Source organism: Lithobates pipiens, unplaced genomic scaffold, assembly GCF_037356315.1.
Source record: "Lithobates pipiens isolate NorthernLeopardFrog02 unplaced genomic scaffold, aLitPip1_a1.2 Scaffold_16, whole genome shotgun sequence".
Taxonomy (NCBI): Eukaryota; Metazoa; Chordata; class Amphibia; order Anura; family Ranidae; genus Lithobates; species Lithobates pipiens.
The window spans coordinates 6459411-6487241 of record NW_027507748.1 but is presented as its reverse complement, the minus strand read 5'-3'; the positions used below and the strand labels follow the sequence as shown (position 1 = coordinate 6487241).

Genomic DNA, 27831 nt, shown 5'->3' with positions numbered 1-27831 from the left:
CGCCGCTCTGAGAGTAGTATATCTATTAAAACATGACAACAGTCTCTGGAGTTTATGGAAACATGCGTGAGAGTGCATCTGCCTTCCCATTCTTGGACCCTGGGCGATACGTTAGAGGTAGGGATGAGCTTCGAGTTCGACTCGAACATTGCCTGGTCAGCGAACAGTGAACAATTTGGGCTGTTTGCGGCAAATTCGAAAAGCCGGAACACCCTATACAAGTCTATGGGAGTAATCTAAAGTGCTAATTTTAAAGGCTAATATGCAAGATACTGTACTAAAAAGTGTTTGGGGACCTGGGTCCTGTCCCAGGGGACATGTATCAATGCAAAAGAAAGTTTTAAAAACTGCAGTTTTTTCAGGAGCAGTGATTTTAAAGCGGAGGTCCACCCTAAAGTGGAGCTTCCGCTCACTGGAACCCTTCCCCCCCTCCGGCGCCACAATTGGCACCTTTCAGGGGGGAGGGGGGTGCAGGTACCTGTACAGTACAGGTATCTGCACCCACTTCCGGCATAGATATCTGCAGAAGGTACGCCCCTTTCCGCAGAATCTACGCCCCTTTCCAAAGGTCCCCCGCTGCCTGCTGGGAAACACACGGATCCCAGAGACAGCGGGGACCATCCTTATTGCGCAGCGCGACTCGCGCATGCGCAGTAGGGAACCGGGAAATGAAGCCGCAAGGCTCCACTTCCTGATTCCCATACCCAAGATGGCGGCGGCAGCACCCGAGAGACGATCGAGAGATCAGCTTTGGGTGCCGACATCGCGGGCGCACTGGGCGGGTAAGTGTCCTTATTATAAAAATCAGCAGCTGCAGTATTTGTAGCTGCTGGCTTTTTTAAAAAAAAAAAACGGCGGACTCCCGGCAGACTCCCGCTTTAATAATGATTAAAGTGAAACAATAAAAGTGTAATATTCCTTTAAAATTCGTACCTGGGGGGTGTCTATAGTATGCCTGTGAAGGGGCGCATGTTTCCCGTGCTTAGAACTGTCCCTGCACACAAGTGTCATTTCGCAAGGAAAAAAAGTCTTTTAAAATCACTTTCAATTGTCGGCTCCCGTAATAAGGCAAACAAGACCTGTCACTGTTGGAAGAACAAGTTGCCACTTTTCCTTTGGGGAGTGGTGCCGGTATTTAAGGGCTGGAGAGTTTTACAATCCATACTGCCCACACATTAATTTTATTCATTTTTTTTTTAATGATAGCATACCTACCTGACCCTCACCTTATTGATCATGGCTGGTCTCTGGGTAAGCTTATGGCTCAAGATATGAGCTGCGGGTTTGTGGTCATAATAAATACCTGGAAGTACTGGCTAGGACATAGCCTTAATACAATATCAGTGGCCATCCACACACCCATTTTCAGACATTGAAGCAGCAAATGGATCTATATGCTGTGAGCATAGGTTAAACCTTTAGACAGAAGCAATTACAGATAGTAGTGTACTAAAACGATTACTTAAAGCACTATAACTTACGCTTGCATTTAGACATAACAAATACCGTATTTATCGTCGTATAACACCCACCCCAAGTTTAGGAGGGAATTTTAAAGGAAATAAACTTTTAGGAGAGAAGCTTAAGGAAAAAATTACATTTAAATGCCCATCAATGCAGCCTTGTCAGTGTCCATCTGCAGCCTTGTCAGTGTCCATCTGCAGCCTTGTCAGTGTCCATCTGCAGCCTTGCATTGCAGCCTTGCCAGTGTCATTGCAGACTTGCATTGCAGCCTTGTAAGTGTCATTGCAGGCTTGCATTGCAGCCTTGTCAGTGTAATTTGCAGCCTTGCATTGCAGCCTTGTCAGTTTAATTTGCAGCCTTGCATTGCAGCCTTGTCAGTGTCATTTGCAGCATTGCATTGCAGCCTTGTCAGTGTCATTTGCAGCCTTGCATTGCAGCCTTGTAAGTGTCATTGCAGGCTTGCATTGCAGCCTTGTCAGTGTAATTTGCAGCCTTGCATTGCAGCCTTGTCAGTTTAATTTGCAGCCTTGCATTGCAGCCTTGTCAGTTTAATTTGCAGCCTTGCATTGCAGCCTTGTCAGTGTCATTTGCAGCATTGCATTGCAGCCTTGTCAGTGTCATTTGCAGCTTTGCATTGCAGCCTTGCCAGTGTCATTGCAGGCTTGCATTGCAGCCTTGTCAATGTAATTTGCAGCATTGCATTGAAGCCTTGTCAGTGTCATTGCAGGCTTGCATTGCAGCCTCGTCAGTGTCATTTGCAGCCTTGCATTGCAGCCTTGTCTGTGTCATTTGCAGCCTTGCATTGCAGTCTTGTGAGTGTCATTGCAGGCTTGCATTGCAGCCTTGTCAGTGTCATTGCAGGCTTGCATTGCAGCCTTGTCAGTGTCATTTGCAGCATTGCATTTCAGCCTTGTCAGTGTCATTGCAGGCTTGCATTGCAGCCTTGTCAGTGTCATTTGCAGCATTGCATTTCAGCCTTGTCAGTGTCATTGCAGCCTTGCATTTCAGCCTTGTCAGTGTCATTGCAGCCTTGCATTTCAGCCTTGTCAGTGTCATTTGCAGCATTGCATTTCAGCCTTATGAGTGTCATTGCAGGCTTGCATTGCAGCCTCATCAGTGTCATTGCAGGCTTGCATTGCAGCCTCGTCAGTGTCATTGCAGGCTTGCATTGCAGCCTCGTCAGTGTCATTGCAGGCTTGCATTGCAGCCTTGTCAGTGTCATTTGCAGCATTGCATTGCAGCCTTGTCAGTGTCATGGCAGACCTGCATTGCAGCCTTGCCGTTTAAAAAAGGCGCCACCGAGATATAGAGCGGATGTCCTGTGTTTCTCGGCAGTGCTCGGTAGCTCTCAACGGCTTTCGGGCGCACTCGCCTGCTCTCGAGAGTGGCCGAAAGTGAAAGCCTCTGAGAAGCTCACACGTACCCGCGATTTTCCCCTGATTTTAAGGGGAAAAAGGTGGGTGTTATACGCTGATAAATATGGTAGGTTAATGCATAGCAATCATTACACACATTTCACCCAAAAGCAGACCTTACACCCAGGGGCGGACTGATAACTTATGGGGCCCCCCGGGGGGTAACAAAATGTGTGTGTGTGTGTGTGTGGGGCCACAACTCACCAGGGAGGAGAGACTGGATCAGTCCCAACCAACCACAAGACAGAACTGTTTTACCTACATCCAGAGACCGGTATCCGGACCTGGCGGGGGGGAGGGGGGTCTCCCTCATATGGAAGTTTTACAACCGAATGGAGGGGCTTCACCACAGAAAAGAGGCTGAACCTGTATGGATGGCCAGATGAATCCGGCAAGGTGAGGGCAAAAATAAAAATCTTCCCTGATTCACAGCTATAACCATTTGAGGGGGAAAAAAGTGAATGCCGCCTAGGGGGGAGGAGACTCATTTATATATAGTATAACTAGTCCTGATTGGGTGAGAGGCGGAGCCTATCCCATTTGTGTATGCTGTCGTGCTTTGTGTCAGGAAAGAGTCTTGCTTTCAAAGCTGCAAGCTCCTTCATAAAATATGAGGCCAATATGTGTCTTTTATACACATTTATCTGCATAAAATCTGTAGCCGGGTCCTACTTTTCTTTTCATAACTAAGCACAGCGCACATTTTCATATGTAGACGTAGCTGTGTGTATGGGCTCATTGATTACTATACTATAGTGCTGCATTTTGAGGTGTACATCTAAATGTAGCATTTTTTTCTACCCAGGTGAATGAGCTCTAATTCATGTGTCAGAATACATTGACATTGATATCTTCATTTGGTGGGTGTAATAGTTTATTTCCACTTCTAGGAATAGGAAAACTGCTGAGTCTGCTCCTTTCTACTCCTTGTAATAGAAGGCGTCTCTCAGAAGGTTGTTGGGTGTTGTTGGGGGAGCGGCAACTGTTGTGTCTTCTGTTTAATAGCAAGGACACTATAATGATTGTATTGCATGAGATTTCAGGACTTTGCACAGAATAATGGATTTTCTATATGGACCTTTTAACCAGTTCTCGATGGGCACACGCCGATGTACGTCGGCAGAATGGCATGGACAGGCATATTGGCGTACAGGTACGTCCAATCTTTAATGCCGCCCTGCAATGGCAAGCTCGCCACCGGAGGCGCACTAGCGTGCCGGTCGGGACCCCAGTGAGTCCGGTCGCGGGTCCCGCGGCCTCGATCGCCGCAGGCATACCCGCGATCGTCTCACTGGGGGGGGCTGAACGGAGAAATGCCATTGTAAACAGAATCTCCCCGTTCTGCCTAGCAACTAGTGACGCTGATCTCTGCTCCATGTGATTGGAGCAGAGATCAGTGTTCTCTAAATGAAAGACACGTCACGTCGCATGACCGCGCAATTGTTAGTTAAAGCGCCGCAGTGGCGAATCGCAAAAAGTGGTCTGGTCTTTGACCAGCAAAATGGTCCTGGGCTGAAGTGGTTGCCAGCCATAGACGGATCGAAATTTGGCCAGTTCGGGAGGAAAAGGATGAATTTGGATCAGTTTATGGACAGGCTGGTTGTACTGAAGTTAATCTAATGTATCCAAAATATATGATAGAAGCTAAAGGGGGTCCTATATAGCATTAACAAAAAAGGAAGGGAAAAAGACGGACTATACCGGTACCTGAACAAGATATACAAACAAAAATTGATACTTTTCTAATAGTTTTATTGATACAAAACACAGACCATATACATATGTAGCGGCGGCTCCTGAAGAGCACGCGCTATGCGGTTTTTCTAAAATTAAAGTTGCCTAAACTGCAGTTTGGTTTGGGTGTAATTATCTAAATTGGGCCTCAGCATCAGTCTGACTGGACTATGAGATGTTCAGCCTGGCCACAGGGGGCACTGTCTCTTCTGGCAGGCATGGAACTATGGTCTGGTTAGGTGCTTAAGTTACTCTCTCTCTGAGCTCGCCCAGTGGGAGGGGCACTCTCGCTGTGCTTCTGGGAGAGGGTACATAAGATGCGGACGTCACGTGGTTCGGGGTTCCAGTCCAGTATGATGTGCTGATTACATGGTCCTGGTCCCCCTGACCAGCCCCCAGGAAGGCTATGGCCTGGGGTGCGGATCCACCCGACTTTAATGTCCTGGAGCTGGCTAGGCAAGGAAACTAAAGGAGGATTCTGAGGTGGTTGGGTGCTGTCTCCGGTTCGGGAGAGACCCAGTGTACTTCAAGCCTTCCAGGGGAGGACTCTTTAGAAGAACACCACGTACGCGTTGGTTTTCTTAACAAGAGACTGGAAGGGCTGAAGTAACCGAGAGAATCCAGTCTTGTGGATATCGCCAAGCTGGCTGAAAGATCCAGATATCCTACAAGTGTTTCAAGTTTAGTTTCCCTACGTGTTCTACAACAACGTCTGTGGCAAAGACTTTGTTCCTGAGTAAGCACCTTGTTGGCTGCTAGGCCTTGTGAGAGAAGGACTGTCCAACCTGAGTGATCATCCAGCTGTGATTGGCTATTCTCTGGATGCAGTCAAAGTAAGCAAGTTCTTTAATGTTTTTGGACTTTTACATAAGAGGACCTGAACTTCCTTTCCAATCCTCTGATCCCAAGTTGAAAGACTGTTCAATGGTTTGAGTTTTTGTCTGAGTTTTGCAAATAAAATCCATTCGAGTGGATCTATTATCAGTCTCAAGTTACTGGGCCATCTACCACGGGACGTCCCCTAGACGTACGACAAGGAGAACGGAGGGTAACGGTAAGCCCAAAAATAACCAGCAGCTCCTTCGGGGGTCAGTGCTACACATATAAAAGTTAAAAATAAGAACACATGTTCAAATATACGTTAATAATCAAGATCATAGATACTGGTTGACGTGTTTCGCCAATAGCTTCCTCAGAACCAGAAAAGTATTACCATAGACCCTAAAAAGATAAAAAAATGGGAGAGCAGAGGTATACAAGTCAAATCCTTCAAGTACTTATTATAAATACTTCATTGCACACATATGACTGATAGGTATTTTATTTATAGACTAAATCAGACTGACTTACATGTGTACAGCGCCCGACAGGCCGACCTCTAAAGAGGGCCTGTAAGGTGGTGGCGGTGTATTACCCTTAGATGAAACTTAGGGAGAAGGTGGGTGATGCTTGTGTAAACATAGGACCCCGATATAACATTCAAATAGATCTATCTGTTGAAACAGTTGTTTATAATATGTGTAGCGGCGGCTCCTGAAGAGCACGTGCTATGCGTTTTTCAAAGTTAAAGTTATGCCTGAACTGCAGTTTGGTTTGGGTACAATTGTCTAAATTTGGACTTCAGCATCAGTCTGACTGGACTGTGAGATGTTCAGCCTGGCCACAGGGGGCACTGTCTCTTCTGGCAGGCGTGGAACTATGGTCTGGTTAGGTGTTTGTTACTCTCTCTCGGAGCCCGCCCCCGGGGGAGTGGCGCTCTCACTGTGCTTTCTGGGAGAGGGTATTTAAGATGTGGACGTCACGTGGTTCGGGGTTCAGGTCCAGAATGATGTATTGACTTCATGGTCCTGGTCCTCCTGACCAGCCCCCGGGAAGGCTATGGCATGGGGTGCGGATCCACCCAATCTTGATGTCTCGGGGCTGGCTAGCCCGAGGTAAGGAGGAGGATTCTGAGGTGGTTGGGTGCCGTCTCCGGTTTGGGAGAGACCCAGTGACTTCAAGCATTCCAGGGGAGGACTCTTCAGAAGAAGACCACGTATGGGTTGGTTTCTTAGTAAGAACCTGGAAGGGCTGAAGTAACCAAGAGAATCCGGTCTCATGGATATCGCCAAGCTGGCTGGAAGATCCAGGTATCCTACGAGTGTTCTTCAAGTTTAGTTTCCCTACGTTTTCTACAACAATGTCTGTGGCAGAGACTTGTTCCTAAGTAAACACCTTGTTGGCTGCTAGGCCTTGTGAGAGAGGGACTGTCCAACCTGAGTGATCATCCAGCTGTGATTGGCTATTCTCTGGATGCAGTCAAAGTAAGCAAGTTCTTCAATATTTTGACACTAAGAGTACCTGAATTTCCTTTCCAACCCTCTGATCCCAATTTAAGAGACTGTTCATTGTCTACGTTCTGCAAATAAAATCCCTTTAAGTGGATCTGTTGTCAGTCTCTCGAGTTACTGGGCCATCTACCATGGGACACCCCTAGACGTGAAACGAGGAGAACGGAAGGTAACGGTAAGCCCAAATCTAACCAGCAGCTCCTTCGAGGGGTAGTGGCACATATACGTCATAATATCTGGTCTCACATCATCTACTGGATGTTCAGCACTTCCGGATCGCCCGCCATAGTTTTAGGTCGCTATTTTGAAGAGGGATATCGTTGTTATGGCAGCAGCTTGCTACCCTAACCCTGGTACCCTCTTCTTCAGAGGGCGGTCCATTTCAAGATAAAAGTGGTCTCTGTGGCAGATTCGCAGCAAGATCACTTTTTTCAGTGGCAGGAGACGGGCCCCCCCGCCAATCTCCAGTGCCCTCCGCCGCTTGCCGTCGGCAGTGGCGGAGGTGATTGTGTCCTCTCCCTGGCTTGACATGGAGAAGTGAAGGGAAGATGGCCCCCACCCATCTCCATATCATTACAGAGCGGAAGCCAAGTCAAAACCTCACTTTCGCCCAACGCTCTTAAAGAGACATTTTTTTTTCAAATGACATTTACCGTGTTTATCGGCGTATAACACACACCCCAATTTAAGAGGGAAGTTTCAGGAAAAAACGTTTTCTTCAAAATAAACCACTTTGAAGCAAAATAATGGTCAGTGCCAATCAATGCAGCCTGATTATTGCCCGCCTGCAGCCTCTATGTGCCCATCTTCAGCCTGATCTGTGCCCATCCAATGCAGCTTGTTGCCCATATGCAGCCTCAATGCAGCCTCTGTGCCCACCTTCAGCCTGATCTGCACCCATCCAATGCAGCCTGATGCCCATATGCAACCTTAGTGCCCATCTGCACCCTGATCTGCGCCCATCCAATGTAGCCTGATGCCCATCTGCAGCCTCTGTGCCCATCTGCTGCACCCGTCCAATGCAGCCTGATGCCCATCTGCAGCCTCTATGCAGCCTCTGTGCCCATCTGCAGCCTGATCTGCACCCATCCAATGCAGCCTGATGCCCATCTGCAGCCTCAATTCAGCCTCTGTGCCCATCTGCAGCATGATCTGCATCCTTCCAATGCAGCCTCTGTGCCCATCTGCAGCTTGATCTGCACCCATCCAATGCAGCCTGATGCCCATCTGCAGCCTCTATGCCCATCTGCAGCCTGATCTGCACCCGTCCAATGCAGCCTGATGCCCATCTGCAGCCTCTATGCAGCCCCTGTGCCCATCTGCAGCCTGATCTGCACCCATCCAATGCAGCCTGATGCCCATCTGCAGCCTCAATTCAGCCTCTGTGCCCATCTGCAGCCTGATCTGCATCCATCCAATGCAGCCTGATGCCCATCTGCAGCCTCTGTGCCCATCTGCAGCTTGATCTGCACCCATCCAATGCAGCCTGATGCCCATCTGCAGCCTGATCTGCACCAATCCAATGCAGCCTGATGCCCATCTGCAGCCTCAATTCAGCCTCTGTGCCCATCTGCAGCCTGATCTGCACCCATCCAATGCAGCCTGATGCCCATTTGCAGCCTCACCATCTCTCATGCAGTGCAGGAAATCAGGAGAGGGACGAGCGCCACCGGAATCACCAAGCCGCCATCACTGAGCCATCATCTTCTGTTTACAGTACTCAGCTCTCAGTGCCGCCTCCGCCATCGGACCAGCTCCTGTGATTGACAGAACACTGGTCCAATGCCGGTGGCGGAGGCGGGACGTGTGTGTGATATCAGAGCCGAGTAAACAGGACATGCCGGCTTGGTGATTCCGACGGCGCTCGCCCCCCTCCTTCTCCTCCGAGGTACACGATCGGCGTATAACAGGCACCCGTGATTTTCCCCCTATTTTCAGGGCAAAACGTGTGTGTTATATGCCGATAAATACGGTACATTTTTTTTTTTTTTTTTTGTGTAAATATGAGATTTGAGGTTCTTTTTGACCCCCCAAATCTCATATTTAACCGGTTCCCGATCAGCACACGACAATGTACGTCGACAGAATGGCACGGGCAGGCATATTGGCGTACAGGTACGTCCAATCTTCAATGCCGCCCTGCCATCGGGAGCGCGCCGCCGGCGGCGCGCTCTCGCGTTGGTCGGGACCCCCGTGAGTCCGGTCACGGGACCCACGGACTCGATCGCCGCGGGCATACCCGCGATTGTCTCACGGGACGGCTGAATGGAGGAAATGCCGTGTAAACAGCATTTCTCCATTCTGCCTAGCAACTAGTGACGCTGATCTCTGCTCCATGTGATTGGAGCAGAGATCAGTGTTCACTAAATGAAAGCCCAGCCCCCCACAGTTAGTAACACGCCCCTAGGAACACTTAACCCCTACACTGCCACCCACTGGTTAACCCCTTCACTGCCAGTGTCATTTACACAGGAATCACTGCATTTATATAGCACTGATTACTGTATAAATTACAATGTCCCAAAAATGTGTCAAAAATGTCCGATGTGTCCGCCACAATGTCGCAGTCACAATAAAAATCGCTGATCACCGCCATTACTAGTAAAAAAAAAAAATTATTAATAAAAATGCCATAAAACTATCCCCTATTTTGTAAACGCTATAACTTTTTGCGAAAACCAAAAATATGTAGAAGAATACGTATCGGCCTAAACTGAGGGAAAAAATGTTTTTTTTATATATTTTTGGGGGATATTTATTATAACAAAAAGTAAAAAATATTATGTTTTTTTTCAAAATTGTCGCTCTATTTTTGTTTATAGCGCAAAAAATAAAAACCGCAGAGGTGATCAAATACCACCAAAAGAAAGCTCTATTTGTGGGGAAAAAAGGACGTAAATTTTGTTTGGGAGCCACGTCGCACGACCGCGCAATTGTCAGTTAAAGCGACGCAGTGCCGAATCGCAAAAAGTGGTCTGGTCTTAGACCAGCAAAATGGTCCGGGGCTGAAGTGGTTAAGGACCGCCTCACGCCGATATACGTCGGCAGAATGGCATGGCTGGGCACAAGTACGTACCTGTACATGACTCTTTAAGTGCCCAGCCGTAGGTCGGGAGGGCGCCGCCACTGCCGTGCTCACGATCCGGTCCTGAGCTCCGCGACCATGGCCGCGGGACGAGCGGACCCGATCGCTGTTGGTGTCCCGCGATCGGGTCACAGAGTTGAAGAACGAGGAGAGGTCTGTGTAAACAAACCTCTCCCCGTGCTTCCTACTGTGAGGCCGCGTACACACGCGGGGACTGTTCGCCCAACTTTGTCCGTCCAACAGTTTCGGCAAACAGTCCGCTCAAAATTAGCATGGACGGACATGGCCACACACGACGAACGAACAGTTTGCTGAAACCGCGCGCGATGACGTGAACGGCACGTACGACGGGACGAAAAATACGACGTCCTATACACTGCATTATAACTTTCGGCGTGTAAATCCTTTCTGAGCATGCGCGGAACTTAGTTTGACGAACAAGCCTACACACAAGGGGACTGTTCGCTGAAACAAAGTTTCAGCGGACAGTTTTTCGGAATTTCCTTGTTCAGCGGACTGTTCGCTGAAACTGTCCGCTGAAAGCCTACACACGAGCGGACTGTTTGCCGAAACACTGTTCAGCGGACAAAGTTGGGCGAACAGTCCGCCCGTGTGTACGCGGCCTCACTGTCACCGATCGTCTGTTCCCTTTTATAGGGAAGGACGATCAGTGACGCCACATGCCAGGCCACGCCCCCTACAATAAAAAAAACATCACATCATACATAACCCCTACAATGCCCCCTAGTGGTTAACTCCTTCACTGCCAGTGTCATTTACACAGGAATCACTGCATTTATATAGCACTGATTGCTGAATAAATGACAATGGTCCCAAAAATGTGTCAAAAATGTCTGATGTGTCCGCCACAATGTCACAGTCACAATAAAAATCACTGATCACCGCCATTACTAGTAAAAATAAAATATTAATAAAAATGTTATAAAACTATCCCCTATTTTGTAAACCACTATAACTTTTGCGCAAAACAATCAATAATCGCTAATTGCGTTTTTTTTTTTTTTTACCAAAAATATGCAGAATACGTATCGGCCTAAACTGAAGTAAAAAAAAAAAATTTATATATATTTTTTGGGGATATTTATTATAGCAAAAAGTAAAAAATAATGCATTTTTAAAAAAATTGTCGTTCTATTTTTGTTTATAGCGCTAAAAATAAAAACCGCCCAGGTGATCAAACACCACCAAAAGAAAGCTCTATTTATGGGAAAAAAAGGACGCCAATTTTGTTTGGGAGCCACGTCGCACGACCGCGCAATTGTCTGTTAAATTGTCAGTTCGCAGCGCCGAATCGTAAAAAGGGGCCTGGTCCTTTGGCTGCAAATTGGTCCGGGGCTGAAGTGGTTAAAGTCATTGTAAAGGCAGAAGGCGCATTCTATGCATTAAGATAAAAAGCCTTCTGTGTGTAGCAGCCCCCCCAATATTTACCTGAGCTCCGTCTAGATCCAGCGATTGTTGCAGGAGTGTCTCGGCTGCCCAGGACTCCCCTCCTCGTTGTCTGAGACAGCAGCACAGCACCATTGGCTCCCGCTGCTGTCAAAGTCAGTCAGCCAATGAGAACAGAAAAGGGGCAGGGCCAGGCCACGGCTCTGTTTCTGAATGGACACAAGGAGCTGTGGCTCAGCTCGGCTTGGGCGCCCCCCCCCCCTTAGCAAGCAGCTTGCTGTGCGGGCACTCACAGGTGGGAGGGGCCAGGAATGCCCAAGAGGGACCCGAGAAGAGGAGGATCCGGGCTGCTCTGTGCAAATCCACTACACAGGCAGGTAAGTATAACATGTTTGTTATTTTTACCAAAGGAAACTTTACAATCACTTTAAGGGATTGTTTGACCTGGCTGCATTTCATATGTGTAGCTCTGTGTACAGTATAGGAAAATGTAGTTGGGCTCCTCTGTGGGCTCCTCTGTGGGCTCCTCTGTGGAGTAGGGGTTCATCTGTTTAGAGTTAGCTGGCAGAGCTCCAAGGGCCAAGTCTCTGTTACCTCCCCCTTGGCTTCTGGAACTGCTGGAGGGTTCTAGAATCTAGAGGGCGGAGGAGCATAGACGAGGCCTGAATATTTATGAAGTGTCCTCCAATCCCTGGGTGGGGATGGCCCAGAAGGTGGCGAGATAGACTAGAAATATTCTAGAGCCTGCCCATGTGGGAAGCAGAGTCCAGTTGCCTGGAGGGGACCCCTGTGCTGGGGGGGGGGGGGCTCTGCCTCTGTGCAGAAGTAAGGAGCCAGAGCGAGAGAGAGGGGGGGAGAGAGACATTAGATGCAGCAGAAAGCTCACACACTCTCAGTCTCAGCTAGGCTTAGCTGAAGCCATCCTGGAAGGCAAGGTCAAGAATAAAATGGCGGTTGTTGCAATATTTTATGTCACACTGTATGAATTAATAAAAAACAAAACAGTAAAGTTAGACCGATTTTTTTTGTATAATGTGAAAGATAATGTAACACCACAAGAATCATGAGAGAATCGTGATCTTTATTCTAAGTGTAGCAAAGTCTCTGATCCAATGGTGACCTCCAGGGTTAGGGACAGCTGACATCCTTCTGTGTATAGTGGGTTGCAAGGCATGGTGGGTGTAATGCAAGATGAAATGGTGGGCGCCAGACACTTTTTGAATGCAAAGAGAATTATTGTCTCTTGAACAGAACTGTGGGACAGAGGGTTAGGGCCAGGACACCCTTAGGTAGATGCAATGATTATTTGTCATACTTCGAGACTTCTATAGGTAGGCAGCTATACAGGTGAAGATCTAAAGCCAGACACCACTTTTGTATAGGTAGGACTGCTGTCTCCTATGGCAACCACCTTGTAGCAATTACTAACGGTAGTTGCATTCAACTATTGATAACACCAACATTTCTCCTCACTCCACAGTCACTCACTATGGGTCTTTACTCACCAAAAACTCAAAAAGTCTTTCACTAGACCTCGGCTCCAATAGCCACTGGACTCCCTGAGCTCTTCCACTTTTAGCACTCAGTATCTTCCTCAAACGTCACCCCCACTTCCCTGCTGGGTCCCTAGCTTGGCACTCACAGATACTCTTCAAGCGTCACCCCCGCTTCCCTGCTGGGTGCCTGGCTTGGCACTCACAGATACTCTTCAAGCTCTCCCCCGCTTCCCTGCTGGGTCCCTGGCTTGGCACTCACAGATACTCTTCAAGCGTCACCCCCGCTTCCCTGCTGGGTGCCTGGCTTGGCACTCACAGATACTCTTCAAGCTCTCCCCCGCTTCCCTGCTGGGTCCCTGGCTTGGCACTCACAGATTCTCTTCAAGCGTCACCCCCGCTTCCCTGCTGGGTCCCTGGCTTGGCACTCACAGATACTCTTCAAGCTCTCCCCCACTTCCCTGTTGGGTCCCTGGCCCCTGGCTTGGCACTCACAGATACTCTTCAAGCGTCACCCCCGCTTCCCTGTTGGGTCCCTGGCTTGGCGCTTACAGATACTCTTCAAGCGTCACCCCCGCTTCCCTGCTGGGTTCCTGGCTTGGCGCTCACAGATTCTCTTCAAGCGTTACCCCCGCTTCCCTGCTGGGTCCCTAGCTTGGCACTCACAGATACTCTTCAAGCGTCACCCCCGCTTCCCTGCTGGGTACCTGGCTTGGCACTCACAGATACTCTTCAAGCGTCACCCCCGCTGACACGCTAGGTCCCTGGCTTGGAACTTGCTGATGCTCCAAAAGCGTTACCTCTGCTTTCCCGCTGGGTCCCTGACTTGGCACTTGCTGAAGTTTTCCTACTTCTTCACCGTTCCCGGCTGGTGAGAAGACTGCTCTGGTACTGGCCTCACATTACTCACCGCGGTCTCCGGTAACTCACAACTTCCCCTCTACCTCTGACCACGACAGGTTCCCTGGCCGCTGGAACCACAACTTCTGGTTGGACCACAAGCCCGCAGTCCCAGCCCTTCACTGCTTCTCCTGCTCCTGGATAGGCCCTCAGACAGCCTAGCAGCCAGAAGTCCCTGGGATAGGCCTCAGGCTTCTGGCCTAGCAGCCCGGGGCAACATAACACACGTCCACCCAGACAGCCGTCCAGGTGGCACAGAACCCCCGATCACCTGACCTCACCCAAATAAATAGGCCCTCCCAGCAGGCCAAGGGACCCAAGAAAACCCCTGCTCATTGGTTGAGACACCCCATTCATTCCTAATCTGTCCTTGCTATGCCCTTGTCTTATCCAATGTCACCAGCTACAGTGCCACCTAGTGACAGAAGAGATAAGTGCAGCAATTCCAGAATTAGGGGGAAATCAATTAATCTCCTAATAATTGGCCAAGGCAACGACCGCCTGGCAACTAAATTTGATAGCAGCCCTGCCTAAACATCAGGGTGCTACATAAACAAATAAATTGTGATTCTCATTTTGGCCAGAATCGCACAGCTCTAATGTATTCCCTATTTATCATCTGTTCCTAAATTCTTCTTACAGCCAACAAACTCCCTCACTGGGGCTGATGGGGGTCAGGTAGGTATCTGTAAGTAATGTTTGTCTATTCATTGATCATTTATTTGTAGAATTATTGAGGGTAAAGGGGAGGCCAGAAGAGATTTCGCAAAATGGTAAGAAAACGAGGGAATCCAGGAAGACCCGGAGGACTCCAACAGATCGAATCTTCATATTTCTGGGAGCCTTATAGAGAAATATATGTTATATGAGGGGGGAGGGGAGTACACTGTGACCTGACTGGGATCTGTATTCTGTCTGCAGGAAAAGAACCGGAAATATTCACCCGGCCGGGATCTGACCTTCTCATCCCCATCAGAATCCATCTCACCCTCAACCATACAGATACAGAGAGATGTGACCAGATTTATTGGGATTATAATGACCCAACCGGACATTATTACATCACAATACAGCAACACTGGGGATGTACACTGAGGAAATCTGACAACGTCCCCTCCCCCAATACAAGATTATCAGAGAATGGAAGTCTCATCATATCCAATGTGACTCCGGAGAATGACGGGATATACAGTGTGGATATATGGAACTCTGCAGGAGACCTTATACAGAGAGATTATTACACCGTCCATGTAGAAGGTAAGTCCATCCAACCCCCACCTCCAGTCCTAGCAGTGTCCTCCCCGCTCCGTGTCTTTATATACACCGTCCATGTAGAAGGTAAGTCCATCCAACCCCCACCCCCAGTCCTAGCAGTGTCCTCCCCGCTCCGTGTCTTTATATACACCGTCCATGTAGAAGGTAAGTCCACCCAACCCCCACCCCCAGTCCTAGCAGTGTCCTCCCCGCTCCGTGTCTTTATATACACCGTCCATGTAGAAGGTAAGTCCACCCAACCCCCACCCCCAGTCCTAGCAGTGTCCTCCCCGCTCCGTGTCTTTATATACACCGTCCATGTAGAAGGTAAGTCCATCCAACCCCCACCCCCAGTCCTAGCAGTGTCCTCCCCGCTCCGTGTCTTTATATACACCGTCCATGTAGAAGGTAAGTCCACCCAACCCCCACCCCCAGTCCTAGCAGTGTCCTCCCCGCTCCGTGTCTTTATATACACCGTCCATGTAGAAGGTAAGTCCATCCAACCCCCACCCCCAGTCCTAGCAGTGTCCTCCCCGCTCCGTGTCTTTATATACACCCTCCATGTAGAAGGTAAGTCCACCCAACCCCCACCCCCAGTCCTAGCAGTGTCCTCCCCGCTCCGTGTCTTTATATACACCATCCATGTAGAAGGTAAGTCCATCCAACCCCCACCCCCAGTCCTAGCAGTGTCCTCCCCGCTCCGTGTCTTTATATCCATACATTATATAGTAGAAGATCTGGGAGAGACGTATGTACAATGTCCTCTGATTTCTGCCCCATCCTCACCATTCCCTGTGGAGTCACATCTGCAGTGCTCAGCCCTCCTGAAGTTGCTGTGATCTGAACTGTGCTGTGCCTTCTGCTCGGGGTCCCCATGTGGTAGATGTGACCATTGATGGGGGGATGACAGATCCCCAATGGAGGGCGGAGCTTCTGCCAACACCAACCAATCAGGTTCGCCTCTTAGGATATTTGAGGTTGTCAGTAATATAATGAGCTTCTTCTGTAGATTCTAAATAAGTAAATAAAAGTTGTGGGGGTGACAACCCTGATGGGGGTCACATGACTGAAGAAAATGGGTGTCATGTTAGTGGGGGGATTTAGTGTTGGGGGAGGGGTGCACACAGACACAATCTATCTCCTCCAGTCTCCAGGAAGATGTCTGCACACCTGATTATAGGTAAGGGTGGGGGAGGGGCATGCTGTGTATATATTGGACCTGATCAATGGAAATGATTGTCTCTCTCAGTTCCAGTATCGGTTCCGCTCCTCCATGTCTCATGTCTCCGGAATGGCAGCGCTGAGATCTCCTGCAGGGTGGAGGAGGGGACTAAGCCGAATATCCGTCTATCTGTGATTGGAGGATCCCAGGAGAGATATTCCACATCCACCAATAACATTACAGCCATTGTGGGGTCACCGGGGCCCTGGAACATCACCTGTACTGTGGAGAATGGGGTCAGCCGGTCGGAGGAGAGCAGAGCCGGGGTCACCTGTCCAGGTGAGGAGAGATCGGGGGCTGGGCACAGAAACATTTAACTTGCTCCCACAATACATTTACTGCGGTCAGGCGGCCCCAGCAGGTTGGATCATGTACATAGATGTCATCCAGCCTGTTCTGGGTTTCTGATCTGCACTGTTACTGGCTACAGCCGGATTTCTAGATTTCTTCAGTCCTGGCCAATCACTCAGAGCCAAGACCTGCTAATCGCCTGTAGCCAATCACAGCACAGAGGGCTCCGTACACAGATCAGTGTTATGGTTGTTTCTGTTAGTAAAAGAAGCACATGAGTACAGTGACAGTGTACAGTATTATCTCTGATCACTGTATTAGTGTCACTGGTGATGTCGGTTAGTGACCCTCCCAGCGAGGTACAGTTAGTGTCAGATTGTCCGACACGCTATCACAGTACTGCTATAAGTCGCTGATCACCGCCATTACCAGTATAGTGTAAGAGCTGTGTACATTTTAGTATATATCCCAAAGTTTGTAGACGTTCTAACTTTCACACAAACCAATTATTATACACTTATGGGGATTTTTGTAGCAGAACACAGATTGGTCTAAATCTATGATGAAATTAGATTTTTTATTTTTTTTTGGATATGTTTTACAACAAAGGTGTGTGTGTGTGTGTGTGTGTGTGTGTGTGTGTGTGTGTGTGTGTGTGTGTATATATATATATATATATATATATATATATATATATATATATATATATATATATATATATATATATATATATAAATTATTAAAAAAAAAAAAAAAAAAAAAATTGTGCATACCCTTTTTTTTTTTTTTTTTTTTTTTAGCAATATAGCTAGAAATAAAAACCGCAGAGGTGATCAAATACCACCAAAAGAAATCTCTATTTGTGGGGAAAAAATTATATAAATTCCATTTGGGTACAGCGTTGTATGATCGAAAAATGTAAAGTAGAGCAGTGCTGAATAGCAAAAAAAAAAAAAAAAAAAAAAACCCTGTTCATCGAGAGGGGGGGGGGGTTAACCTGCTGGAGATCAAGTGGTTAAACAGAGCAGGTGGGAGGGGCCAGAACATAAATAAGTGCAAAGGGGGGAAAAAAGGTGGCGGCACTTCCAGTATAAAAAAAGTTCATATCTTTATTAGAAAATCAATAAAAGCAAGGAGGAGACATGCAAATTCAGCCAATGGAACGTCTCCATGAGCTGTATGCACATGTCTCCTCCTGGCTTTTATTATTTTCCCAATAAAGATATGAACTTTTTATGCTGGAAGTGTCGCCATCCTTTTTTTTTTTTTGTTTATTTTTTCCCTTTACACTATAGACTTGGTCGCAGGCCAGGCGGACACCCAACTCCTACATAGCAGTCCTGACCATAATAAAAAAACATAATACTGTAAATAGCTACGTATACGTATACTGTATATCCGAAATGAAACTAACAAATGTTTCCGCTCTGCTTGTCTAATGTGCAGGGGCCGTTTTTAAGGCAGGGCAAAAGGGGCAGCTGCCCTGGGCCCCATCATTGTTGTGGGGCACAGAGCAGCTGCCTCATACTTGCCAGCTATCATAGTTTAAATTCTCTCGCCCATTGAGGATTTAGTCCTGTGCCGTGTCCCGATATCTCGGTGTGAAGTGCTGCAACTAATGCTGCCCAGCTCTGCCCTGTTGTTGTGTACAGATGACTCACCTGCAGACCCTGTGTTTACATGTAAATAACTGGCATTCATATGTAAATAGCAGTGGCATTCATATGTAAATAGGGGGTATCATGTCCCCCTGAGGTCATATCCACAGTAATCTCTACCAACCAATCAACAAGTAGAAATCATGTGCTGTAACCTCTAGCAACTAATCAGTGAGCCATAATGTGTGCTGTAACCTCTAGCAACTAATCAGTGAGCCATAATGTGTGCTGTAACCTCTGGCAACCAATCAGTGAGCGGTAATGATACACTGTAACCTCTGGCAACCAATCGCAATAGCTGCCTCTGATTCAGTAAACTGATTTTGAGTCTAGTTGCTATTTATTGTATGTCTCAGAGCAGGTGGAGAGCGAAACTGTATGGAGGGAGGGGGGCAAGAAAAGTTTTGCCCGGGGTCCAATCAATATTAAAGACGGCCCTGCTAATATGTAAAAAAAAAAAAAAACTGATCATTTCCCCAGTTGAATACAGTGTTAGTATGGCAACACTGTATTGCTCTGGTCACAATAATTGTACAAAAATTAAAACATTTAATAAAAAAAAAAATATTCAAAAAACTATATATTATTAGTGCTTTAATATCAATACTCAATACAAAAATTCTGCCAATATTCTAGTGCCATAAAAATCGATAATTAGTGTAGATTAATTAATAATCAATAACCATGTATGTAAATAAATGAAAAATATATATGAAGTGTATTAACTATGGAGAATACATTTTTAATTCATATTTATTTTCAATTCATTTATATATTTTTTATTTATTTACATACACGGTTATTGATTCTTAATTATTCTACACTAATTATTGATTTTTATGTCACTAGAATATTGGGAGATTTTTTTGTATTGATATTAGCGTACTAGTAGTTTATATCGTTTTTTTTTTATTTTTATTTTTTTTGTATAAGTGAGAGGTCACTGAGATTGGTGCAGCTTTTATTATTATTTTTGATTATTAGATTTTTGACCACACCAGCGCTTGAGTATTTTGCACTTTAAAAAAAATATTTATTTTGTTACATCCTGTCAGTGTCCCTGATCACTGCCACACCAGTCATATGATGGCGCTGTACTGCACTGGTGACAGTATGTAAATGGGGGGGGGGGGGGGGGGGAGGAATTTTTATTTTTCAATTATTTATTTATTTATTTTTTTCTTTTCATTTTCCCAAAAATTTGGACAAAAATTACAACTTCAAAAAAATTTGCCATGCCTCTTACTAAATACGTTGGACTGTCTATATTCCAAAAAGGGGTGATTTGGTGGTGGGGGGGTTTATCTGTACTGTGCTGATATTTTAGGGCCTCAAGAAATGAGATCGGCTCTCAGTACATCAGGATTGATCAGTTTTCAGATATATATCCCGTAGTTTGTGTAACTTTCCTACAGACTAAATAATATACACTGATTTGGGTTATTTTCATGAAAGAAATGCAGCAGAATACATTTTGGCCTAAAGTTATAAAGAAAGATTATGAACTGCTGGTACTAGATGTAGCACTGGTATTCTTATCTTCTGATGTGTATTAGCAATTATAATGAAGTCTATGGACGGTTCTATAGCTTAGTGTTTGGCGCCATCTAGCGGCCAAATACTGAAAGTGAACTTAAATGATTTTTGGTTTTCAAGCAGTGAACTATTTACAGGAAGTGACTGTTATTTACAATGGAGAGTTGACCCTTTATCCAGGATGCTGAGTGACCTACACATGGACACCCTCTCTTGCACTGCATGCTGGGTAGGAGATAAAGGGACCCTGAGCGGCCATTTTAGCTCTCTTGGGAACGCATGGCCTGCCTGTGAGGACTTGTGCGGAGGAAGCAACTTATTACATGTGCGGTTGTGTGAGTGACCTGAAGTGCCAGCGACTCAGATCAGATCAAGAGGATCCAGAGACACTTGTTTGAGCATCGGAAGACCAGGTCCACCTGTTGGGACGGAGTGACGGAGCCGGCTGACATAGAAGCAAGCTGCAACTACCGGACCAAAGTTACCATACTGAGCTTCCGATGCAGTTGGTGAGCAGGTTGCTACCCACCGTTTTCTAAACCATTGCACCTAGTCAGACTTATATACAGGCCTCGCTGGGATACTTAGTCCCATGGAGGAGGAGTATAGCAACTGACGCTAGGCAGGCATAAGACCTACTTACTATCGCACTTCAAGCACTGTATTATATTTGCGGAAGCAACACTAGGATCATCCTTAATTCAACCTTAACTGCTTTAACCTTGGATTACAAATTCATAAGGAGTTATCATTGCTAGCGAAGATCTGAAGATAAAGACTGAGTACTTTGAGTGAGATCTCAAGCATAGCTATAAAAGTAGGGAGAGCTCCTATATTATAACATTTTTGTAACTGTTTTATCTAAGTTCATTGTCCTGTCAATCTATTTTGGATTACAGTACAATTGCTGTAATCACCTATTTACAATTATTTATATTGTGCTCCCTCTGCGTTATATATATATATATATATATATATATATATATATATATATTAAAATATACTTTGGTTAAAGTGGTTTTATACTTGATTTTTAAACTTTTACCTACAGGAAAGCCTATAATAAGGCTTACCTGTAGGTAAAAAAAATATCTCCTAAACCTGTGCGGTTTAGGGGATATCCCCCGCGGTATGCGCCGCTGACTGCAGCAGCGCATGCACACAAGGGGATTCTCGGCCTGCGGCGGCCGGAATGAAATCTCCCGTACACATGCGCGGGAGTGACGATATCGCGGCTCCAGCCACTCACAGCGCCGGAGCCGCGATACCCGGAAGAAACGCAGAGGGAGCATGTCAGCTCCCTCGGCGTGGATCGGGCCAGATGTCGGGGCCTCGTTCTAAGGTAAGTATTTCATAATGAGCTAGTATGCGGTGCATACTAGCTCATTATGCCTTTTGCTTTGCAGGTTTAAAAAAAAAAATGTGCGGGTTTACTACTGCTTTAAGTACCTCGTTCTGTGGAGTATTGTTTTCTTCCAGCAGGTGGAGCCAGTGGATATGGAGAGGACAATACAGGTATATTGTGATATATTATATTGTATTGCATCACAGCTGTGTCAAGGGGACTGAAGGCCCAAATCCGAAACTGGTGTCCGATCGTTCAGAACGTGATGACGTTATTTCATTATGACGGGACTACGTTCAGCCTAGTAGCCAATAGCTTTGGTCTAGGAATTTGACCTGAGCATGCGTGGCACTTTGTCCGATCGGAATTCTTTACAAACGAATCAGAAAAAGTCCTATCGGATAATGTTGTGGGAAAATTTTATAGCCAAGCTCTAAAACGTCGTTGGTCGGATATTCAGACGGAAACAGTCCGATGGAGCCCACACACGGTCGGATTATCCAACAACATTTTCCGTCGGAATATCTGACCGTGTGTACAAGGGCGAAGAGACTGAATATGGCTGATAATGAGTATATAACTCCTATGTAGCAATTTATGCCTGATAACTAAAGAGTAAATAATAACCGAACAATGATTTAATCGGAAATTATTAATGAAACAGCTGAGGTCTACCTCAATGTTTAACCCTCTAGGAGCAAGGCACTTCATCAAAATAAATCCAGCGGGTTTCCCTTTGGGAAAGATCCCTTAGGGCCGGTTCACACAGCGAGGCGCTGTGGCACGGTATCACTGGATCGGCTGAGAGAACCTGGTATCGTATAATAGCTCTTTAAATTTATCTACGTCCCTCAGTAACGCTCAAGTGTACATCACAAGTCTGTGGCAGAGACTAGGCCTAGTGAGAAGAGGTCTATCCGGGAGTAGTTAAATCCAGTTGTGAAACGGTTTCTATTCTGTTGATTTTCCTATAAAAGACTTCCATTTTTGCAATCCAAGTACCTGAACTCACTCCTAACCCTCTACCCTTTATTGAAAGACTCTGTTTCTGTTCTAAATAAATAACCCAAAAGAAGATTCAGTGTCAGTTTCCACATTCTTTGGGCAATCTACCATGGGAACCCCAAGACGGAGAAGCAAACAAGGAGGTAACGGTAAACCCAATAAAACCAGCAGTTCCTTCGGTGGTCAGTGCTACATGTGGGGGCTCGTCCGGGATTTACCGTTACCTCTCGCAACTAAAAAGAACTGTTTGTGTGGAGTTTTTATATGGTAGAGGATTGTGTTTTTTTGACTGTGCCATTTATACAAGGAGGGATATTGTCTAATAAAACCAGCAGCTCCTTTGGGGGTCAGTGCTACACTAAAAACCTAGTGGTGAATAAATACCACCAAAAGAAATCTCTATTTGTGTGAAAAAAATGATAAAAATGTCATTTGGGTACAGTGTTATATGGCCGCGCAATTGTCATTCAAAGTGTGACAGCTCTGAAAGCTGAAAATTAGCCTGGGCAGGAAGGGGGTGGAAATACACGGCATCGATGGGGTTAATAACAAAAAAAAAAAAAAAATATATATATATATTTTTTTTTTTTTTAAATCTAATTATTGCATGACAAATTTAGAATAATAAACAATTCTACATTAGCCTTACCTCAAGAATAAACAGTTGCATTATTTTTTAAATGCGCCACAAAAATGTAATTGGAACTCTGAGTTTTAGATATTTGGGTTTCAACCATTTCCAGAATTCTGTGAAGCCTGAAGAGATTACGTCATCTTGAAAGCTCGTGTCTTTAATGCGTTGGGTTAATCAATGAAGGGGATCACCAAAAACCCCAAACTTTCTGCAGAAATCATTTCCCAAACACTCTGTGATCTGAAGAACCCCGGGACCAACTTCTCTCCCCCCCCCCCCCCCCCCCCAGGGCCTCGTATTATCCTCCAGGTTGGGGGAAGGAGATGACATCCATATTGGACAGACCAATGGTGGATTTCCAGCCTCCCCCAGCAGTGAGAGATGGGGAAATATAGAACTTGTTTATGAAGATACAGTCATTCAGAGGAAACCAGTGCTGATTGAATGTTCATACTGGTCAGCTATGCGGAAACCATCATACACCCATATAACTGGGAGGAGGAAATGACCTCATCTTGGATTTGGAGATGTTCCTCCCATGTATGGTGAAGGAGGGGTCTTCCATTTCTTAAGATTTTCTTACATTTGTAAAATATAAAACTATAGGTGAGGGTTAGAAATGTGGGGGCTTCCACTGCTGCTCCTGATAAGGCAAATTTCCTGGCTGTCTCTAGTTTCAGTATCTTAAAGCTGCCCATACATGGTTCAGTTTTTTTCATTCAGCTAGCAGGCTTAAAGCGGGAGTTCCGACGTTTTTTTGTTTTTAAAAGTCAGCAGCTACAAATACTGCAGCTGCTGACTTTTAAAATATGGACACTTGCACGCCCGCGATGTTGGCACCCGAAGCCAATCTCTCGGGTGCTGCCGCCGCCATCTTCGGTATGGGAATCGGGAAGTGGAGCCTTGCGGCTTCACTTCCCGGTTCCCTTCTGTGCAATGCGCAAGTCGCGCTGCGCAATAAGGACGGTCCCCGCTCTCTCTGGGATCCGTGTATTTCCCAGCAGACATCGGGGGCCCTCGCAGGAAGTGGCGTAAATACCCGCAGAATCTGCGGCTATCTATGCCGGAAGTGGGTGCAAATACCTGTATTATACAGGTATCTGCACCCCCCCTGAAAGGTGCCAATTGTGGCACTGGAGGGGGGGGGGGTTCCAATGAGTGGAAGTTCCACTTTAGGGTGGAGCTCCGCTTTAACAAAAAAATAAACCAACTCCCCCATCCACATATTTGAGGGGGATGGGGGAATCCTCCCCCATGTGCTATTGTATTTTGACGGGGGGGGTCTCTGTTCAAGTGCAGTGGCCGGTCCCTGCAGAACTGGACGAACTTTGATCTATCTATGGCAGGTTCTAGATTACAGGTCTCTGATCCAGAACAAGCATGTATCAGGTGAAGTCAGAGCAAAGCCAGCATTCGCAAACAATATAGGAGTTTCAGGTCAGTGGTAGTCAGAGGATCAGAATGACAACCAGGTAACTGGAACTGTCAGACGGAGAGGGCAGACTTCATATTCCTATAGAGCTATTGTGATAAGTCTCCGTTTTTACGTATGTCAATACTCTGACCAATCATATCCTGGAATTCTGTTCCTCCAGTCCCCCTCTCTGACATCACTGTGACCTTCTCCTGTCTCCCGGATGGGAGCGCAGAGGCTGAATGTTCGGTGAAAGGATCAGATCCTCGTTATTCCTGGAGTTTGGATGGAAGATCCGTCTCCTCACACCGCCGCGTAACTCTTCCTCCTCCGGTCTCCGGAACCCTCCACTGTGATGTCACCAATCAGATCAATACTCTAAGTAGATCCATCAACATCTCCTGTGCAGGTGAGTGGGAGACCGAGACCTCTCTGGAGTTTATATATCCATCCCGAGGCAATCCATATATCAGTTTTCTTTCAACTACAGGCTGAAGAAAAGAAAATTGCTCAATTCCCAATCAACACAGCCAACAACCACAACATACATGATATACAATGTAATACTGACATATAATCACACAACATACAGGATATACAATGTAATACTGACATATAATCACACAACATACATGATATACAATGTAATACTGACATATAATCACACAACATACAGGATATACAATGTAATACTGACATATAATCACACAACATACATGATATACAATGTAATACTGACATATAATCACACAACATACATGATATACAATGTAATACTGACATATAATCACACAACATACATGATATACAATGTAATACTGACATATAATCACACAACATACATGATATACATTGTAATACTGACATATAATCACACAACATACATGATATACAATGTAATACTGACATATAATCACACACATGGGTTGGACTTGATGTATTTTTTCAACCTCACCTACTATGTAAAGTGTCACATAATTGTGAAGTGGAGGGAAAATTATAAATGTTTTACAATTAAATCTTTGAAAAAGTGTGGCGTGCATTTGTATGGCGCCCCCTGGAGTCAATACTTTGTAGAACCCCCTTCTCTACTTTTTTGGGGGTGTCTCTACCAGCTTTGCACATCTAGCGAGTGACATTTCTGCCCATTCTTCTTCTTTGTAAAATATCTCGCGCTCTGTCAGATTGGATGGACGGACCCTCGTACTCAAGATGAGACTGTGCCCTGTATATGCTTCCTTTGTCTGGTACCAGCACAATCCAAGACCAGGGCCAGGTACAAGGCAGGGGCCAGCGGGGGCCACTGCCCTGGGCGAAGTGTGGGAGGAGGTGCCAAAATACTGGAGCATCATGCTTTGTCTCAGCCTCTGTTATGCTAATTCTGTCCAAAAGCAGAGCCGAGAATGTGCCCATACCTGCTGCAGGCTTCCCCAGAAAGGACGGAGACACTCTCCTGGGCACAGATGCCCGACATGCTGGGCGGCTGGATCTGACAGCGAGAGCTCCAGTACAGGTGGGTGGAGCAGGCAGACAGCTTTCTGCTCAGCCGACATCAGAGCTTTCCTCTCTCCTCCGGCCAACTGAAGATAAGAAGTGACAGACGCATTTTCTTCTCCTGTAAACACAGACCTGTTCTGCTATCCACACCGTGCAATGCTGTGCTGTAAATCTGCACTGACCCTTGCTGTGCAGGTTTACTAAAGTAAAAGTAAAATGTTTTATAAAATAGGTTAGCAATATACTGGGACTTTTCAGGCTCTACATAGATGTATTGCACACACACACACTGTATCTTTATAAAAATCATGCATTTTAACCACTTACAGACCGGACCATTTTGCTGGTCAAAGACCAGACCACTTTTTGCGATTCGGGCACTGCGTCGCTTTAACTGACAATTGCGCGGCCGTGCGACGTGGCTCCCAAACAAAATTTACGTCCTTTTTTTCCCACAAATAGAGCTTTCTTTTGGTGGTATTCAATCACCTCTGCGGTTTTTATTTTTTGCGCTATAAACAAAAAGAGGGCGATTGTTTTTTACTTTTTGTTATAATAAATATCCCCCAAAAATATATAAAAAAATTATTATTTTTTTCCCCTGTTTAGGCCGATACGTATTCTTCTACATATTTTTGGTAAAAAAAAATCGCAATAAGCGATTGATTGGTTTACACAAAAGTTATATCAAAATAGGGGATAGTTTTATGGCATTTTTATTAATACCGTATTTGCCGGTGTATAAGGCGACCCGGCATATAAGACGACCCCCCTAATCTTATAGGACAAAAAACGCTTTTAAAACTGTACTTACCGTATAAGACGACCCGGCTTTCGAGGCTTCATATTTCTTCCTGCATTTGCTGGAGCCAATCACGGCGAGCAATGTATTCTATTAATGAATACAAAGCCTGCTTGGATTGGCAGAGGCTGTAACATCATCAGCCCTTGCCTCTCTGACTCTCCAAGCCAATCGCAGCAGGCTACAGAGTAGCCTGCTCGGATTGGCAGAGGTCGTTACTCCAATCCGAGCAGGCTTTGTATTCATTTGAATACATAGCTCACCAGGATTGGCTCAGCAGTATATACTGTATGTAGCCAAAGCTACATACAGTATTACCGAACACCAAGCAGCCATCCGAGGGGCTGACCCGGCGTATAAGACGACCACTGCTTTTTGGCCAATTTTTTTTACATGTAAAAGGTCGTCTTATACGCCGGAAAATATGGTAATTATTTTTTTTACTAGTAATGGCGGGGATCAGCGATTAGATAATTTTTTTTTTTTTTTTTTTTTTTTGTGACTGCAACATTATGGCGGACACATCGGACATTTTTGACACGTTTTTGGGACCATTGTCATTTATAGCAGAGCTGAGCAGAGATCAGCGTCACTAGTTGCTAGGCAGAATGGAGAAATGTTGTCTACAACGTCATTTCTCCATTCAGCCGCCACGTGAGACAATCGACCTTGTCCCGGCACTGTCCCTGACACCAGCAGAAATAATGGTGACAGAGGAGGGAGCTCCAGCTGATTGACAGCCTCAAGTCTGTTTCTGTGTGAAGGGTGGGGGAGGGTGTCCCTTCCCTCCAATCAGCTCCCACCCCCTGCTTTTCAGAGCTGAGAGATCCTGTGTAAATTCAGGACTTTGAACGGATGTAGAGAAGAGGAGAAGACTGAAGGTAAACCGGTACAGCTTATGTAGGAGGATTTATTTCCTCTCTGTGTATCACCTTCACTGGGTATACGGAGGGTTTACATCCTATAATGGAAAGTGGATGTGAGGTTCACATTGCTGTGCTTCCCACAAAACAAGTCAGAGTCTGCAGTTGGGGTATTCTGGCTGAAGAGTGTCGTTTTCCACCCATCAGAGATAGAAGCTGAATAAACATGACCTTCTGTAAATATCTCACTCCGATCTCTTCCTTCTCTTGCAGATAAGCCTTGTCTCAGCTGTTTGTGGAAATCTATAATTGGGGGCTTCCTGGTTCTGCTTGTGACAATGCCCCCCATCTTCATCGCCCATTGGTACCTACTACGTGGCATAAGAAGAAATCTGAGACCCTCCACCCATAAGACACGGAGGAACAATCCATCTTCCATGATGAGACAATCAAGACGTACTTCCCGTAATCTTCATGCATGA

The 27831-nt window shown here is 46.0% G+C and overlaps 1 protein-coding gene across 1 annotated transcript; it reads left to right on the top strand.

Annotated features, from left to right (window-relative positions):
* The first annotated feature begins 32 nt into the window (after positions 1-32).
* Positions 33-27831, top strand: LOC143981498 (uncharacterized). The gene is made up of 5 exons (XM_077479365.1): positions 33-66; positions 14750-15085; positions 16332-16583; positions 24369-24596; positions 27623-27831. The coding sequence occupies exons 1-5, from the start codon at positions 33-35 to the stop codon at positions 27829-27831; spliced, it is 1059 nt and encodes a 352-aa protein (XP_077335491.1).

Bases quoted from the DNA above. Each gene is read 5' to 3' on its own strand.
- LOC143981498 (XM_077479365.1), top strand. From the start codon at position 33: ATGACAACAGTCTCTGGAGTTTATGGAAACATGC. The intron at 67-14,749 runs GTGAGAGTGCAT...TTCTGTCTGCAG, and splicing joins TGGAGTTTATGGAAACATGC to GAAAAGAACCGGAAATATTC. The intron at 24,597-27,622 runs GTGAGTGGGAGA...CTTCTCTTGCAG, and splicing joins CATCAACATCTCCTGTGCAG to ATAAGCCTTGTCTCAGCTGT.